This window comes from Scomber scombrus, chromosome 24 (assembly GCF_963691925.1).
Source record: "Scomber scombrus chromosome 24, fScoSco1.1, whole genome shotgun sequence".
In the NCBI taxonomy this organism is placed as follows: domain Eukaryota; kingdom Metazoa; phylum Chordata; class Actinopteri; order Scombriformes; family Scombridae; genus Scomber; species Scomber scombrus.
Window position 1 is genome coordinate 3,892,570 of NC_084993.1, and position 19,508 is coordinate 3,912,077.

The following is a 19,508-nucleotide window of genomic DNA, read 5'->3' on the forward strand; positions in this document are numbered from 1 at the left end:
TTTGAAAATGCAAAACAGGTGGTGAGATGAAAAGGCTTTGAGCCGTCTGTTTGTTTCATCTGCAGGAGTTTTTGTATGGAAGCGGGCCAGGCTGGTTTCACCTTGTGGCTCTGGAGAGTGTAAAGAGCCCTTGAAAGATGAGGGGAAAAAAGGGAAAATATAACAGCTTTGTCTGTTTTTTCTCACGTCTGGTTTTCAGCTGCGGGGGGATGTTTTCCTGTCTTCATGTGGAAGCCTCATGAAAACCTCCCAGTCATGCTGATTATCACATCTTCATATAGAGGATAACTTGTTTCTCTGGATCTGTTTCAGAAAGTAAAACCTTACCAATGATAGCCTACTCTCAATTCAGGTGTTTTAGACAACTATAGACCCTTTCTCTCTAAGATCCTTGAGAAAGCAGTCGCCAATCAGTTGTGTGACTTTCCACATACTAATAGATTATTTTAAGATTTTCAGTCAGGATTTAGAGCCCATCATAGCACCGCGAGAGCACTGCTGAAAGTTACAAATGACCGAAATTTCATCAGACAATGGACTTCTCTCCCTACTTGTCTTGTTAGATCTTAGAGTTGCATTCGATACCTTTAACCATCACATCCTATTACAGAGACTGGAACATTTAATCGACGTTTAAGGAACTGCATTAAGCTGCTTTAAGTCCTATTAATCAGATCGATTCCAGTTTGTAACCTTTAATGATGAATCCTCCATGCACACAATTGTTACACACAGAAACGCTCATTAATATGCAGACAATACTCAATTATATGTATCAATGAAGCCAGATGAAACCAAGCAGTTAACTAAACTCCAAGTATGCATGACCTGCAACCTTCTGCTACTGAAGTTATTGTGCTTGGCCCTGAACACCTTAGAAACACATTATCTAATGATATAACCACTCTGGATGGCATTACTCTGGCCTCCAGCACCACTGTAAGTAATCTAGGAGTTATATTTGATCAGGATATGTCCTTTAACTTCCACATAAATCAGATTTCATGGCCTGCCCTCTTTCACTTATGTAATAATACATAAATCCTGTCTCAAAAAGATGCATATAATCTAGTCCCCACATTTCAGGTTGCCCTAACAAGTCTCTAAAGACTCTCCAGCTGGTCCAGAATACTGCTAGAAAGAGAGATCATATTTCTCCAGTTTTAGTTTTGCAGTTTTAGCATTGTCTTCCTGTAAAATCCAGAATAGATTTTAAAATCCTTTTCCTCACTTTCAAAGCTCTTAATGGTCAGGCTCCATCACATCTTAAAGAGCTCATAGAACCTTATGAACCTACTAGGACACTGCATGAAGGCCCACTTGTGGTTCCTAGTATGTCTAAAAGTAGAATGGGAGGCAGAGCTTTCAGTTATCAGGCTCCGCTCTTGTGGAACCATCTTCCAGATTGGGTCCGGGGGGCAGACAGCCTCTCTATGTTTAGGAGTAGGCTTAAAACTTTCCTTTTTGATAAAGCTTATAGTTAGGGCCGGCCAGGCTTGTCTTGGACCAGCCCCTAGTTTTGCTGCAATAGGCCTAGACTGCTAAGAAACTTCCCGTGATGCATTGAGCTCCTCTCCCCCTCTTCATCTGTATGCATTTATGTACCATTGATGCATGTTATTAACCTGGCATGTTCTCTCTCCTCTAGTTTTATGCTTTCTCTCCTCTTCCCTCCTGTTGTTTTCTCTCTCAACCCCAACGAGGCTGAGGCAGAAAGGCAGATGGTCGCCCACCTAGAGTCCGGTTCTGCTTGAGGTTTCTTCCTGTTAAAGGGGAGTTTTTTCATCACAACTCTCACTGAGTGCTGCTCACGGGGGAATGTTGGGTCTGTGTAAATTATATAATATTTACGCTCTATTTAAAAAGTGCCTTGAGATTACTTCTGTTATGATTTGGTGCTATCTAAACTGAACTTTTAACTCTCCTCTTCATCAGTTAAATGAAAAAAAATAAGTTTAAAGTGATTAATTGTAAAAAAGAGAAGAAAGTAGACAGCTTAACCTTACAAAAAACTCAATTTCCAGAGAGGTGACTGGACGTTTCTGATTGAAGCTGGACTGATTAACACCTCTGCTCTGTTATAAATCACACATCATGGCAGTTTTTCTCATTTTCACTTGGAAAGAAGTATGTTTCCTTTCATTCTTTTTGTACTTTTAACCTTTCCAAACACCAGGCTGCAGCTCGTCGTCTGTTACCTGAGGGACAGCAAGGAGACGGTGGAATAAATTATAGGTAAATTAGCAAGGGAGGCTCTTGTTTTATGGATGAGGAGACTGTCTGGGAGGTGGGAGCGAGACAGAAAAGTGCAGTTAGAGTGAGTTGTGTTCTTACAAAGTCAGGTTGTTTATAGGCAGGACTTTAGTCACTTTCAGGGACACACACCAAAACTTAAGACCGAGGACGTTGACTGGCAATTCGGGACAAAAGCTGAATCTAATGTAAGTCTATGTAAATACCCTAAAAGTGATTTAAGTAAACTTGCTTGTTTGTGTGTACATGCATGTTTTTGTTACCCCTTTTCGGGCCTAGTAGTCCTCATGGGGACCCTAATGAGGAAAACGTAATCTGATATCCTAGTTGAGGTTAGTCTGCTCACAATGATTGGAAGTCAATGCAATGTCCTGATAATGAACTACACTGCACTCTCTTATTCTATTGTAGCTTATTTTAATTTCCAATTTAACACTTTTTAATTGCATATAAATGTCTTTTTATATTGCTTTTTGTTGATTTTGAAATTTGTCTTGGTGTCCTTTTGTTTTTAATTGCCTTGTTGTTGAAATGTGCTATACAGATAAAGTTGCCCTACCTATACGCAAACTCAGCAAACTCTATGTGTGTGTGTGTGTGTGTGCATGCGTGCGAGGTGGCAAGCAGCCACACCCTATTTTATAATTCGTTTCATTGATTTCACACACTCTCATTAGAAGGTAAATCAATGGAGGAGGAGGGCAACGAGAACAATTAGTGTGTTCTTGATGACTCAGGTTGTGGAACTGCCTTCTTACACTTTGTGTGTGTTGTCTGCTGGCTTTAACTTTTACAGCTTAAAGGGCAGATTTGTGTTTTTAAAAGACTATCTTAAAACAAGATCCCCTACAAAATGCTTATATGAGGCTTCATCAGTCTGAATTAGTCATATCAAGTGATATCTGACACATTTACAGACTTTTTAGCATCAAATTCCCTCTTAGTGTTTCCCTGTTGAGCTGTAAAGTTGAAACATAGAAGATGAAGATTTGACTCATTTTGGGCGACTGAAGCTTCAGAAAAACAGCTTTAATATTCATTTGGGCTCCTGAAAGTTGTTTTAAAACAGATTGCTGCAAAGCCACAGAGGTGCAGAGCTCATTACAGGTTAAATTTGCATAATTTTAAATACACTCAGAGTCAAATGAAAGTCAGGAAACTGTCAGTCAACCCTCATTTCAACCGCCCACACAGTCCTGAACTAATCAGCTAAAACAGGGAACACCTGTGTGGGTGGAGCCTGCTGACATGTCTGATCATTAAAGGTGGTTTAAGTGTATTTTGCTGAAGCTTCACTCCAACTAACTTGATTTTGAAGGTTATACATCACTACACTCATCTCTCTGTTGCTGTTCATTCTCCTGTGAGTAGCAGAAAATCTCCTCCTGTTGTCAAATGTTGTGCTGCCATCTAGTGGTAGTTATATTACAGTTCTTTGAATGCATGTTTTAGCTTATTTAATATAAATCAGGTGTACTAGATTCATGCTAACCATTTTTTAAAAGCATGCTTGTTGCATAAATGCATTTAGGACTAATTGTATTGTTTTCTTTCTAATTTAACCCTGTGAAACCTTTTTTTTACTGTGATAAAACTGTATTGAAGTCTGTATAAATAATATAGTGTTATGTTATGAACTGTCTTTATAGGTCTCTCTACTGAAAGGTAACACCAAACCAGCATACAAGACATTTAAGGTGTGTGTTTTAATATCTATCTATCTATCTATCTATCTATCTATCTATCTATCTATCTATCTATCTATCTATCTATCTATCTATCTATCTATCTATCTATCTATCTATCTATCAAAAGCACTGGAGTCATATATGAGGGTGCATATATATACATTTGTCAATCCTTATCTTATTTCTATTTAATATTGTGCAAATATAATATATATTACAATATAATACCATAGACAGATTGTTATTTAAATGTATTATAAGCTACATATTTGTATCTCATAGTAGGCTGCTAGTTGTGTGTAGATGGATTGATAAGATGAGTGAAATTGAATTGAATTGAATTATTAATATTATAACTGGAATATATCATACTTATATAATATCTATCTATTGAGCATATTGGACATGTTAAACTGCACAAGTGAAGCAGGAAAATAACGTGAGAAATATTTCCATGCTTCACCTCTGGGTGTCAGACTTGCAGCAGCTCAGGCAGCTTTGTGCGCAGAGGAAACACTGCAGCCAAATACAAAATAAAAGCATGTTTGACCTGAGTTCTGCTGTGCTTTATGATCAAACGTGAGGCTTTTATCTTTAAAGGCAAACCGGAAATCTCATTTTGTCATTTTCTACTGCAACTTGACACATCTATACATGGCAACGTTTATAGGCTGATCCACGCGTCACACACCATACGCTGGTGTGTGTGCATGCGTGTGTGTGTTGGTACATGAAAGCAGCTGCTGCGCACTTGGACACACGCTCAGACACAGAGACAGATACATGATGTGACACTCGGCCACGCGTAATTTGCGCATTTTGGAGAGCGTGGATGTGTGATGATTTGACTGTTTCTGGACGCCTGGTGCTGCTGGAGTGAGTCCAGGGATGCTGCGGCTTGTCTGGCTGCCGGAGTGCCTTCGCGCAACCAGAGGCTGCGCCCTCCACATCTGCTGAACAGGAGAGGCGATAATCAGGCGTCTCTGCGTGTTTTTTTTTTTTCTTCTCCTGACCTCACGCTTTGACTCTCACCGGGGGAATCACCCGTTATGGATCCCTCCTGGGACATTTAGACATCTCCTGCGGTGATATCTCTCGCTGCTGGGGACTGTGGGAGTGCATGCTCTTCCTCCTTCCCAGCCTGCAAGATGGGGAATAGTTTCTCCAATTTGGCTGCCTTCCAGTCCTTGCACATAGTCATGCTCGGGTTGGACTCTGCAGGCAAAACCACCGTGCTGTACCGGCTGAAATTCAACGAGTTCGTCAACACTGTCCCCACCATTGGCTTCAACACGGAGAGGATCCGACTGGGCGGCGCGGGGGCCTCCAGGGGCATCAGCTGCCACTTTTGGGACGTCGGGGGCCAGGAGAAGCTGCGGCCCCTGTGGAAGCCCTACAGCCGCTGCACAGATGGGATCGTGTACGTGGTGGACTCCGTGGACGCCGAGAGGCTGGAGGAGGCCCGCACCGAGCTGCACAAGATCACCCGGTTCTCAGAGAACCAGGGGACGCCGCTGCTGGTCATCGCCAACAAGCAGGACCTGCCCCGGGCGCTGGATGTCGGGGAGATTGAGAGGCAGCTGGCTCTGGCCGAGCTGAGCCCCTCCACCCCGTACCACGTCCAGCCGGCCTGCGCCATCATAGGAGAGGGGCTGGATGAGGGCATGGACAAGCTGTATGAGATGATAGTGAAGAGGAGGAAGTCACTGAAGCAGAAGAAGAAGAGGCAGTGATAACAGATTTTGGAAAAGAAAGCTATATATATATATATATATATATATATATATATATATATATATATATATATATATATATAAAAAAAGAAATCCTCTACTATAGAAATATAAGCTGGAAGATTCAAGGTATATTTTAAAGTGATACATAGCAGATATAAAGAAAAAACACAAAGAAGCATAAATATCTTTATTGATTACCACACACTCATTGCAAGTCTCCATATATGATAATGAAATATATTTATAGTGAAGCCACATGTGCTAAGAATACCAATAATGTCACATCAAACATGCCGAAACTCCATTTATCAATCTTTTTATTTGCAGAGAACAACTGAAATAGGTAGAATATAACCATGAATTATACAAACTCATAAAAAAAATCACTACAAGCTCAGATTTATGTGAGAAAATATTGATGGTTTGCCTCTATTGGTGACTGTTTTAACCCTCTTTACAGGCAGATAGTGTCTCCATAAACTCTGGCACTCCCTCTGTAAGTCCCTGCAGGAATATTAATAGGACTGTTTCACTGGGGATGCCTCCAGTAAAGCTGAGATGTTTTTATAAATTGTATATGGATCTACTGGCAGAGTTCCCTGTTGCTGCTGTGTTGTGCTGTGCACAGATGTGAGACTGTTAAATGAATGTGATGTGGGATGCACAGGCTGGTGTTTAGAGCTGCGAGGTGGCATTACAACGAAGACGAATCCCCTTGGAAAGACACAACTCTCTCCGTCTGTCTCCTTTAACATCCTCTCTGCCACTTTGAGGTGAAACAATAAGTAAAATGTAGAGCTGCAGCTATTATAGTCAACTCACAGCAAATTAATCAGCAACTGTTTTGATGGTAAACTTAAAGTATTTGGGTTTTTGGCTGTCGGACAGAAAGAAGAAACTTAAAAATGTCACTTTAAACTCACTATTCACTATTCTTAGACATTTTAGAGACAACACTTCTGGTCAGTTAATCCAACAAATATTCAAAATTCAACAAAAATAATAAAATATAACCATGACTCTTTTGTTAAGAGTTCATTAAAGCCATTAAAGTTTGGACTTCATAGAAATATTTGTCAGTTTTGAGGGTTTGTGGCTCAACAAAGCTGACCGGTCATTTGGGATGTAAAGAGCTCAAGACAAGATTGATGTTTCTTAAAAGTATCTCAATTCTCTTAAAAACATGTATTGTATTTGCCAAAATCACAGTTGGAAAGAATGTTGATGTAGGAACCAGCAAATCTTGAAATATAACTTTCTAAAAGTTGTGACTTTAATCATTTTAGACATTTCTGAGTTGTGTCTTTCCTGGAGAACCGTCTTTGTTTCCCCTCCTCTGGAAGCCTTATCGTAGGTCTTCAGCTCTGTGAACAGCTGATTTTGTCTCTACAGAGCTCAGCAGATGTTTGTCTGCTTCTGATTGGGAACTGATGATTTTATCACAGATTTGTCTGATTGATTTTATCTGCTCACCTCGGATCTACAGCACGTACATGTAGCTCTCTGTTTGTAGCCTCGGTTTTGACACCTTTCTTCCAAGTTTAGTCATTTAAAATTGCAGACACAGTATTTGTTACAGTCGATTACAACCTTCAGATTTAAAGCCGCTCTGATTTGCTGCCAAATACTCGCAGACAGCACATAAAGAGTAATTTAACACCAGGCTGGACAGCAGTTTCAAATTTTGTGCTATAACCACACAGTGATGTCCAGCTTACTAAACTACACTGATTCATCACTGCAGCAAAAAACAGATTTTCAGATGCTGTAAAGTTGCGCCATAACTGTTTTTCTGATGGCCAAAAACAATGTTTTGCTTAATTTTTAAGTGCAGGGATATGACTATTTATTTGTGCACCGAAATTTCCCTTTGAACATTCATAATGGAGCCAGAAAAGGAGGTGTGACATTAGCAGCACAGCCATAAATCCTCATAACAGCTTTATTTCCTTTTTCCTTGCCAGACACATTTCTGTCATTCGTGCATCAAAAATAATTAATTGTTCAGCAGTGGTGGAAGGAGTACTGCAAATTTTTACTAAAGGGAAGTAGGAGTATAAAAATACCCCATAAATAGCTTGCATTCAAAAGCTGATTTAAGTTAAAGTACTTAAAGTATCAGAAGTAAAAGTACTTTAACTTTCACTTGATTTTTTTAATGTTTTAATGTCTTACAATAAATCAAATGGGATTTAATGTCTAATGTCTAAATTAATTGTACTTTGTATTGTTGACTGGCAGAAGATTAATTTTTTTCCATTTTCTCAAAATATATTGACTGAACAATAAATCAAGAAAATAATCATTAGTTGCAGCCCTATTGAATTCCACCACTGCTGTTCCCTTTATAATCCACTATTGAGGCTACCAAACAAATGATCATTAACAAAATGCCGCCTGTTATCATGCATTGTGCACAACCCCAAAAGTATCCAGTACTTTATTATTTTCCTCACAACAACAAAGCATGTAGTCGTCAGCATAGAGTGAGCAATTTGAGACAAAATCATTTAGTCGGTCATTGAAATGGCGATCCTAGTAACGATTCTGTAGAAGAAATAAGCTGATCTCTTTTTCCCTGAAGTTTCTGAAAAGGTGTTATGAGTGCATCCCACATTACATTGATCTGCTGGTAGCGACAGGACAGAAAAGACGAGGAGCGAAGTGTCTTCCTGTAACCACGATGTAGTGAAACAAATTGACAGGCTGGAACCTGTTCAGCTGCTTCTAAAAAGTGACTTTTTTTCTCCCTCTTATTGAGAGATATTTAATCAAACGTTCATGCTGTGTGGGGGAGGTTTTTTTAATGAAATTAGTCAACCCTTAACTCTGACAGTATTAACATCTTGCTTTACCCATTTAACTACACACATTACACATGATTGATAGCTTGCAGAATATATGAGATTAGCATTTTTGTCTTAGCTTTGGTCCTAACTGACAGGACTGTTGAATGTCTCACATGGACTGTTGGCTTCATGCTGCGTTCAAATCAGAAAAAGATGCATAATTAACTGCAGTATGTTACTTAAATGTCTTAAGTAAAGTTGAATGTTTTTGAAGGTATCTTGGAAGGCTGCAAAAATGTACACGTTGTACTTGTAATTACCAACGGGCGGTAGTCAGAATATCATATTTTCAATGTTTATCCAACATGAACGTAGCATCCTCCTCCTCCTCCAGTGATCAGTCGAGCTGTGTTCAACATTGCATGACAGCCGCACCTTCCGATTACGATGTAAATTACATGGTATAATGTTACAGCCAAGATACAGCAAGACCAAACAATGTATTACATGCCAAAATGGGAAAAAAAGAAAGAAGAAAGAAGTATTTTTGGGATTAAACTCTTTGTAATTGATCTTGTGTGTTCTCTGGTTCGTAATTGGTCCTCAAAGCTTTAATCATGACAGGAAACTCCCAGTAGCTAAATACCAAACAATATGGTGTGATGTGACATTCGTGTGGTGTTGGAATAATTGGAAAAATTATTTCTCGTGAATATCCCCTCAAGTCAGAACAACAACAAAAATGTTTGGTACACAACTTGCTTTTTAGGCAACCAAAATGTTACAAGAACAGAAAACTGACTGTCATGCGACCGTTACGTCCTCAATCTGTGAATCTGGGGTTATGCCATAGTTAATTGATCTAACCAACGTTGTCGCCATGGTAGCACCTGTCACTCAAAGCAGCCATGTCCTTAATTATGCCTAAATTTAAGCATTAATAAAATTGACATGGGTGCGTAATATAAAAAATCACACCCAAGTTGTCATGAACAAGGAAATTAGACACGAAAATCAGTTTTATGGGGATTGACTCGTTTTTGGAGCCAACCTCAAGTGGCTATTGAAGGAACTGCAGTTTTTGGCACTTCCAGGTTGGGCTTCAGTTTTGAGCCCCAGAGGTTGCCACTTCGTTAACATGTGCATAGGAGCTGTAAGCAATTCAAAGAATAAGGTTTGCTTCTCAGATTGTTTCATTTGAATAGTTTTTAGAGGCCTGAAAAAATAAAAATATCATGGTATGAAAGAACCTAACATAATATGTCTAGAAGTAATATTTTTTCTTCTTTTCTAATTTATCAATCACTTTCCAACCCATCATCAAATTCATTTAGCTCCTTTACACTCCAGAGCCCAGTTTTTGTACCGAAATGCGCCACAAACCCTACAATAATCACAGTATATCCTCTGTTTCCTTTTTTAAACCTCTGACAGAGCGTAAGAGGTTTCAACTGATTCTTTATGTGTTTCTGTGGGTGGCCATGAATGGGATTTTATGTTTTATCTGTGTATTCTCCTGCATGCTAATCCCTCACACTTCCACCCTCGCCAATCGAAATGGAGGCTTGTCACGTTTCTGCTGAGCATGCAGAAGCTTTGAACACTGCAGAACTGGAACAACGTATAATGCTTCTTTTTTTTTTTAATGCAAGAGTGTGATTATTGTACTTTTTAAAAACCCTGAACCTATGTAATTGGGGAAAAAATGTATTTCTGAGTAGAACAAGAAACTACAATTTGACGACATCTGTACTTAATATCGTAAAAAGAAAAATATGTGGGGACATTATGCACCAATGATTAACCAAAGTGCGTTTGTTGAAGGTTATCTATCTAGCAAAACAATGACATTTTTAGACGACAATTAATCCTGTTTATTTATTCAGTACTCGAAAGCAGCAGTTTTCAGTTTAAAAAATGAAACTTCCTCAAAAATAGCAATGGTAAAAGAAACCAGCCACATCTGTTTGCCTGTTTGTCTCGTTGTGTCCTAAACTGCAGTACCACCAATGTCCACTGGATGCTGCCTCTTAAAAAACTCCAGCTCAATCAACATAAATGGAAAACCTTGCAAAAAACACAAAACGTGTGAATATTTTCCTCGAGAAGATTATCAAATAGACCAAAATCCGACACCTTATCTGTATTATTGAGTCCACCCTGTTACATAAGCCCAGTTTATTGTTTAATGTTGGGAAAGGCAGCTCGTGTTGAGTCAACAGAGGCTTTAAAGGTTATCAGGAGCCACCTGAGAAAAAGCTGTTTGCATTTCTCAGACAATGAAGCTGCTCTGATTTCAGTCTTTCAAGATTTCTCGCCTCACCTTTTTGTTTTGGTCTTTCCAATTCAAAGGCCTTAGCAATCTGTACAAAACCTCCTACAGTATCTTTAGACTTTGGTTCAGATAAGGGAAACTCTTTAACACGCCTTTAATAGGGGAAAAAATAAATATTGTGTGTACAGAATAGACTGAAATAATGGTAATAAAATTGAAGCAAACATGAAGAATATGGATCCAAGAAGACATCGAGCAGCGCCCTTTAACACTTTGAGCTGTCTGCGATGGAAACTGACAATTGTGGGAACATTTTAGAGGTTATTTACCCAAAATAATGTCCTACTGGTCCACCGACGACCAATTTGAAGTTAACAAACAAATCCAACATGAACATTTTGACATTTTGTAACTGCAGTTTTTAGAAGAAAGTTTAGGGAAAAAACGCACTTCAGTACATCCATGAATCACAAAAACCAAAATGATTGTTATGAAATGAAAAATAACTATGATTTACACTACATTCATTGTACAATCTGACACATAATGTGAAATTTAGTAAGTTTAAACCATCGTAAGAGTCTTTTAATCTTGTGAGTACTTGTCTTGGTCTTTAGACGCTCTGCTTAAAATCCTTCTAAACTCTGGTTCTCCTCCTTTCTTTAGGTCTTTCTAAGCTTTGGTCTTGGCCTTTCAGTTCTCAGGCATTAGTTTGATCTATCCAAGCTTTGGTCTCAGTCTTTCTAAAGAGTAGACTTCATGTAGAACACCCTGGTTTCTCCGGTCTTGAAATTTCTAAGCTCTGATCCCGGTCTTTCTGTACTCTAGCCCTGTTTTTTGTAAGAACTGTTTTGCTCTTTATAAGCTTTGAATGCTCAGATTTGAGTTATTCTACATTCTGGGTTCAGTCTTGTAATCTCTATTCTGTTATGATGATCTGCACCACAACACTGTCATCACATACAAATGCAATTCATCCTGAAGTCTGAATACATCACAGTTTCAGCTCTTCTGTCCAAAATCGATCAATACCACTTTGCAAATGAAGTCTTCCTCTTAAGATGCAGATTCCACCCATGTGCTGATCGTCTCTCATTCACACTCTCAGCGTGGGGCGTCTTCGGGGGTTTGCTGTGGTTCAGGTGGAGGCTAATCCGGCTGTGTTTTCTTCTTGCCAGCAGCGTGCTGGGGTGAACCGAGAGTCACTGCTGACGTCACGGCCGAGGCTTCGTTTGAAACACGGCTCATTATTTTATCCTTTTTATTTACAGGCTGGGAGTGTGAGAGGGGGAGGAAGGAAGAGAGAGATGAAGGGATTGTATGCAGTCATTTCATCTTGAATTGGGGGATTTTAAAGCTGAAATACATAAAATATGTTTTTAAGTTTTTTGAGTCAGGACAAAGTAAAAGTCTGAGTCATAAGAAAATTGCAAGTCAAGATGGTCAGGTATTTCAGGTCTGGCCACTAAAATTACATTTAAACATCTTACTAAGCTATGTTAATGGTGTTTCTTATATAATATTAGCATGGTATAGTTACATTATTTCTAATTAAAACGGAAGCATAACATAGTATAACATAACATGGTGTCATTCATTCCTGTCATAAGCAACCAATACCCCCCCCCCCAAAAAAAAAAATCCTGCCATAATATTTGATGGTTGAACATCAAAACACAAATCTCTCGTTATATCGCTCATTTTTAATGAATTAGATTTTTGCGTCGCCTCCTTCTGAAATAAGAGAGTCCTGCTCAGATGTGTGTCTTCTGTGTAGGTGGCAGCGATGCTCTGATTCTCTCTTATGCTGCTGTCAGAGCCAATTTATTTCATGTGTAGCGCGCACGCACACACACACACACACCCACACGCACGTCGCACACACATTAAAGACATCTGAATGCAGATACTGAGGCAAACTGGAATCGTCCTTTAAAATACCACATTGTTAGAAATTTGTGGGTCAGTGTTAGATAGAGCCAGTGTGTCTTCTGTGCTGCTTTGATGTGGTTTAATTCACAGTTAATCTACCAATATGACTTCTCAGCAATAAATAAGGTTAAAATCCAAACTGGGATTAAGATAGAAAAGGCAGATGGGAGTGTTAAAAACTGAGAAAAAAATTAGAAAAAGCGGAGTAGTAGATTTAAAACTTTAATGACAGCTGTTTAGTGAAGCGTGTCATTAACATGTTAAATTACCCACAGCTCACCTCTGTAATCCAGAGGGTGGGAGAGGATGCTGGGAGACCATTGGACAGAAATAAACTGACTCCATGTCAGAAGTCATCTGCCGGTCACTATTTTAACTTTATTTTCAGAGATTTTAACCTTTCTAGATCAAATTTATATCTAAAACAAGCACATTCACCCAACTATTGGCCAGATTATCCAACCCCAGATCCCCAAATGATAAATTCAAATGATTTTTTTTTTTGGGCTTTTTCCTTTTAAGACAGTCATGCTTCTCAGAAGATTGTTTTACGCCAAATTTTACATTTTTAAAACTTTTCAAGTCAAATTTGACTCATTTTTACATTTGAGAGTGTAAAACACCATAAACGCTGCTCCTTTTTTGTGCCACTGCCACACATATTTATTCACAAATTCATTCTTAACACTTCATAACATCTACTTCAATTGTGGTGACTGTTTGTTGTCCTCTTTAAATAACACAGGACCAAAATATAGATGGATTTTGAATCTTTTTTCTTAATAAACCTAAAGAATACACTCTGTCTGCTCTCTCAAAGCTTCATTAAGGGTTAATTAACCATTTATCCTCATTATTAAATAGATTTATGATTCATAAGTTTGGTATAGAGCCAGAATGTGAAGGTTAATCCAACTACTGAAGACTCCACTGTGTGTTTTCTTCAGAAGAAAGCAAAATAACCTTAAACCTTGCAGCAACAATAAATTGCACTTTGCATGGATTTTTTTTTATTCTTCTTTTTAAATCTTTTAGCCATTCAAGCCACACATTCAAACTTTGGTTGAACAGATGCTGCCTCCCCCCCTGAAGCTCCAAACTCTTCCAAACTCTCATCTTGTAAATGGGTCACGCATTCAAGTTACTTTGGTCGTAAATAATGACAAAATGAATGCTGTAAGAAAAGGTTTTTGTTGGGTAGTTGTTGTGTTCTAGGGTGGAAATATGGAGCAAATCCACCTCAGGCAGGTTAAAGGCTTTAATTTGCTTCAACATAACTGCAGAGTCGACTTTCTGTTTCGTCTCTTTTAGCTTAGAAAAGATTAACATGGTGCAATACTTTAAATATCACTTGTAAATATGACAATATACTGTATTTAAATTCAAGTCAAGTCAGTTTTATTTGCCCAACATAACAAATCATGCCTTTTTTCTCAACAGTCAGTACAGCAATACAACATCCACTGTCATTAGAGCAACAGAGGTGCAATAGATGGAGAAAAACAGTGTTGAACAGGATAACAATATTATAATGGATTAATAATATATGATCAGAGTTGGGGAGTAAATGTAACTAATCTGTTACAGTTACTGAGAAAAAATAATGTCATTAAATTAAAATTACTTATGAAAATGTTGATAATTACAAAGGAGGTTACCATGTGAGGAATGTCAAGCAGCTTCTAGGCGCCTTTTGAAACAGAATAGGACTTGAGCCACGCAACGTCCATCGCCGTGGAGACCAGACTACAACATGGTGAGAGAAAAGAAATTACTCACACAGGAGAGAGTATAATAAAGACATCATTCAGAGAGAGAGAGATGGAAAGAGAAAGATAGACGAGGTGAGGCTTTAACTTCTGCAAGATGGGGAAACAGATCCAGAAACTGCAGGAAATGGCACCGACAGCCAGGGAAACAGTGGTTTTAGGACGGGTGCTGGTCCAGTAAGACATGCCTGAGAGACAAGAGAGGACGGGAGGAGGAGGAAAGACGAGCAAACATAGAGGAGGAACATATGAAAACAGTTGCAATAATCATTAATCTCATTGGCAGGACGGTGCTGAGTAGATTCCTCAATTTAAGGCGACTAATTGTAGGTTGAGGCAAACGATGACTGTCATTGCAGCGTTTCGTACAACTTTTTCCAATTACTCGGAACATTTTCCCCCCTTCACATAACTCCTCGTTCTGCTTTTAATTGCCAAGTAAGTAAATAAAAGTGGTAGTTTCCTCACTTGGCCCCATAAGCTGTACTTAAAAGAGGTGAAATTATCTCCCACCGCCCATCAAATGTGGCTGAAAACTTTGGCAGCGCTGCTCTAAGAGGCTCAGGGTGCCTCTTAACTCTGCTCTCCTCTGTGACACTCTTGAGGCCAAAAATACACCGCTAGACCTCAGTTTACTGGTTTATGTTTCAGGTATTAAACTGGAAACTGTAGAAAATGCACAAAAATCCAGAAGGAGGGCAAGATCAGAGCAGAGAGAGGGGTTAAAGAGAGTCGGACCAAAACGTCACAGAATCTGTAATGGAAAGTTAAAGAGGAAGAATGAGAGAGGGGAGAGGGGAGAAAGCATTTCAACGTTAGATTTATTTATTTCAGATGATGACAGAAGATAGTCGCCTGACGCATATGTGCCGGATATGGAAAAACAAACTCCTGCATGTCTGTCATAGTGCACAAATACACACAAACGTACGTGACAAGATTGTTTGCTGTACTTTATACACACATGTAGAAAATCAGCTTCACTATATTCATCGGACAACCACTTTTATAATCTATGATGCGTGTATACAGTACATTTAACTGCCCTGATGTATATAAATAGTTTCAATTACTGTTTTCAATCATTACATTTAAATGCTGTTCACGTGTTAAAGGGGACATATCATGCTTTTTGTGTTATTTTACTGTTTATAATGTTAAACATGGTCAAAGTTACAAAACTGAGGTAAGCCTGCATGTTATATGAAATAATGATTTAATTATAGAAAGCTTTAGTCTCATTTGTTAAAGCCCTTGTTCAAGAACAAGGTAATTCAAAGGTCCTTTACAAAAAACAAGACAGGATATAAAAGCAACACATGGCAAAATAAAAAGACATTTAAGCACAATTAAAAGTGTTTAATTGGAAATCAAATTAAGCTAAAATAGAGTAAAGACAGATAGAAACAGGAGAATATAAGGTTATAGTGCATTGTGAGATATCAACCCTAAAATTTGGATTTTCTGGGAGTTTGTTCTGATATGTGGAGCATAAAAACTGAATGCTGCTTCTCTTGGTGTAGTTTTGACTTTGTGGGACAGAAAGCAGATGTGACCCGGACCACCTGAGAGGTTTGGATGATTCATTATGTAGCAGCAGATCTGAAATGTATTTTAGAGCTTCGAAAACCAACAGTAGTATTTTAAAATCTGTTATTTGACAGACAGGAAGCCAGTGTAAAGATCTGAGAACTACTATAAGACTAAAATACTTCCAAGGTACAATAAGCATCAAATTACATCGTAGTTATGATTTTTTCCCCCATATGTATCAAGAAAAACATTTTTTGAGGTTATGATGGGAGTAATACGATGCCATACCACTCCACATCAGCAGGGGGCGTCTGAAGTTTAATCAGGTAGCCAGAGTGATGGGAAAACTACTTTTTGCAGACACTTTAATGAAGTTGACGAGCACACAAACTGATTGCCAACTACATATTTCCAGCTAAAAAGAGAGAGGGTCCAGTACAAAATCCATTAAAAACACTGTAGGAGTCCGCAGTTCGGAGAATGTTTGAGCTTCAGTAGCCTCGGGTTGCGACTGTGTGACCCTTTGACCTGTCTGCTGCCGTCTTAAGCTGTAAATCTGATGCTGTGATTTGTGTAAATAAACTGTCCGACACTCACAGAGGAGGAGGAATGTGTTCGGCTCAAACTCTGTCTGCCTTCTAAGGTCGGAGGCCACCACACACAGAAATGTAACCCTGAAATGATCATCTTATTTATGAGAAACACTGATAGAACATATTTGGTTTGTCTTTAAGGATTTTTTTCTCATCCTCAGGAATCATCCTTCAAGTAATGAGTTAGAGAAACATGATCCACTGAGAAAAAGCCAAGCGGTTTATGTTTAACCTGGAACAAAACCTTGAGTAAATAAACTTTGTATGACATCAAACAGCGTTAGAGATGACTGCTGCTGACTTTCCCACACTCACAGATATAACTCAGGTGTGTCGCTTTAGCACGTATACCATCAACAACCAGAACTCAACCTTTATGTGGAAGATGGTGTAATACAATATGTGGAAGATGAAGTTCTAAATTGTAGCCTTGGTAGTCTTTCTATCATTATATGGCTTCATTAATGGTTAAAAGTCTCACTGATTGATGCTTTATAGATCATTTATAACTTTTTGGGGGGTTAGACCAGGTTGTTGAAAATCCTCCTTCAGCATCTTTTTTTGGCTATTTAGTTGATCACTGTTTATTAAACCCTTAAATCTACACTTTTAAGTTATAGTGAAAGTCACTATAAATTGAAGGAAGATGGTGTAATACAATATGTGGAAGATGAAGGCCCAAATTTGTATCTGAAATGCCATTTACTGCCTTTCTGTGAATCAAATGTAGCCATTATAGTCTTTCTAACACTATATGGAGTTATTAATGGTTAAAAGACTCATTGATTAATGCTTTATAGATAATTTCTAAGTCATTTAGAACTTTTTGGGTTGGCCCAGGTTGTGGAAAATCCTCATCCAACATCTTTTTTTGGCTATTTAGTTGATTACGGTTTATTAAACCATCAAGTCTACACTTATAAATGATAAAGCAAGTAATTATACATGTTTTATAGCCTGGTCGAAACATCCATTGGAGGAGTATGCATGAACCATTAAATAGTTAAAAAAAGATATAGAAAAGTTTAATGTCTGCAACCCATTTTCCCCTACATATTAAGCATTTAATTCATGCTTATAAAACCTTCTTAAAGATTAATTATCAACATTTATCAAAGTAATATTTGTAATCTTGTAAAGTGATGCTATCTGTAAATATTTATGGGGATGGGAGTAACTTTGTAGAAGAAAAAAACATGATAAAAAATCAGCATGTGAAATCAGTCGAGAAACAACAACAGTCAAGAGCAGAAATATGTAATTTTTTGGATATGACAGAGGTTATCAATCTACCCATGGGGGTTTCTCCTCTCTGTCATTATTGTCACTCATTTTGACCTTTTTTCCCAAACATTTCACCAAATTTGATGGAGTCAAAGTTTGAAACATCAAATAAGTTCAATTAACTAAAGTAAGAGGCAGTCAGAAATGTAGTTCTGAATATATCTTTGTCATGTTATGGGTGTTTTTTTGTTAAGCCTTGTATAATGTATCCATAAAACAGTGGAAAATAAGCATTGTAAGAATTGTGGTGATGCTTCCTCTAAAAGATGTTGACTATTTTAACCATTTACAGTCATATTTACACCCAGATTTATTCACTCTTGTAAAGATATTCTCCTCTGTTGTATTTTCCTTTGGCGCCATCTGGTGGACACACTCTCCTCCTGCACTTTCGGTCTACAGTAAACAGCGCTGCAGCGCGACGCACGCCTGTGTTGCACAGTTAAAAGTTGAACTGCAGACGTATCATATTTGTAAAATCATGAGAAAAAAGACACTAAAAAGATTAATATTTATCGCTGTAGTAATGTCATGGTTCTTGCTTCATGTATTCAACATGTGAATACTGTTATTAGACATCAGGAAGTTTGATTTTTGGGGAATTTTAGTCAAGTAAAGCTTTTTATGGACATTAGTCACGAAGTAGTTAGCATGAACATGACACAAAATGCACAAGGTAAAGAAGTGCAATTACTTTGGTATAGAAGCTCAAAAAAATGTTTAATGATAGCTTTAAATAATTACAGTAGTCAATCAGTTTATAAAGCTGTTAAACAGTGGCGTGCACAGACAGTTTGGGGGGCAGGTGCTCAGTGAAAAATAAGGGCACTCTGTGCAGCATGTGGAACTGCCGGCTGCCTTATTATAGCAGTGTGAGACACAAAAAAACATTACAGGCACATGTTGAATGTAATTGCATATTTATTTATGTCAATATGTTAATAAGAAATTGGACTATAGCACTGATCAGTCAATCACTGTTGTCTTATTTCTCTGGAATATACACACATGGAGAGGTTTTTAGCAAGTTAGGCAGCTACAATGATAGATCAGTGTACTGGTTGCAAAATAAGAAACATATGTTTTTTCCTGCCAGAACAAAAGAAGTGTACAAAGTGTCATTTTGAAGTGAGGAGTGAAGAGTGAGCATTACCATTCTCTAAAGCAGCGTCCTCCTCGGTGGTCATCATGTCATATCTATTATTGATTTGGGCTAGCGTCACTATAGCTTGTCAACTGAGGCTTAGGGGGCAAACAATATACTCGACTCGATTCATTTATGTGTTACCTGGCTGGTGGGGCAGGGGAGGAAGTTTGTGAGGGTTGCAGCTGTGCACTGCTGCGGCAACGCGCCTCCATTTGTGTCCGCTCTGCGCGTTCACGTTGACAAAGGAAGAGAGGTGTGTGCAGAGGAGGAGGAGGGCGGCGCATATTGGGGCATTATTATCACACGCATTTAATCGTCGAGCATTTATAGATTATCAGGTCAACATGGGCCACATACAGTACACTGTTTAAAAAAAAAAAAAAAAAACAACTTTCAAAAGGGCACTTGCTTGGTCCAGAGTGCAAAGGGCAGGTGCTATAGCACCACCTAGTGTCTATCTGTGCACGCCACTGCTGTTAAAGTTCACATTTCATTGTCGATGGTGCGAG

At 38.4% G+C, this 19,508-nt stretch overlaps 1 protein-coding gene across 1 annotated transcript; it reads left to right on the forward strand.

The window, feature by feature from the left end:
• The first annotated feature begins 5,032 nt into the window (after positions 1 to 5,032).
• LOC133976285 (ADP-ribosylation factor-like protein 4C) lies at positions 5,033 to 5,674 on the forward strand. Its single transcript, XM_062414450.1, has one exon. It carries the CDS (start codon positions 5,090 to 5,092, stop codon positions 5,672 to 5,674), a length of 585 nt encoding a protein of 194 aa, XP_062270434.1. The 5' UTR covers positions 5,033 to 5,089.
• The last annotated feature ends 13,834 nt before the right edge of the window (positions 5,675 to 19,508 follow it).

Excerpts from the sequence above, each read along its gene's own strand:
- LOC133976285 (XM_062414450.1), top strand. The coding sequence starts at position 5,090 with ATGGGGAATAGTTTCTCCAATTTGGCTGCCTTCCAGTCCTTGCACATA.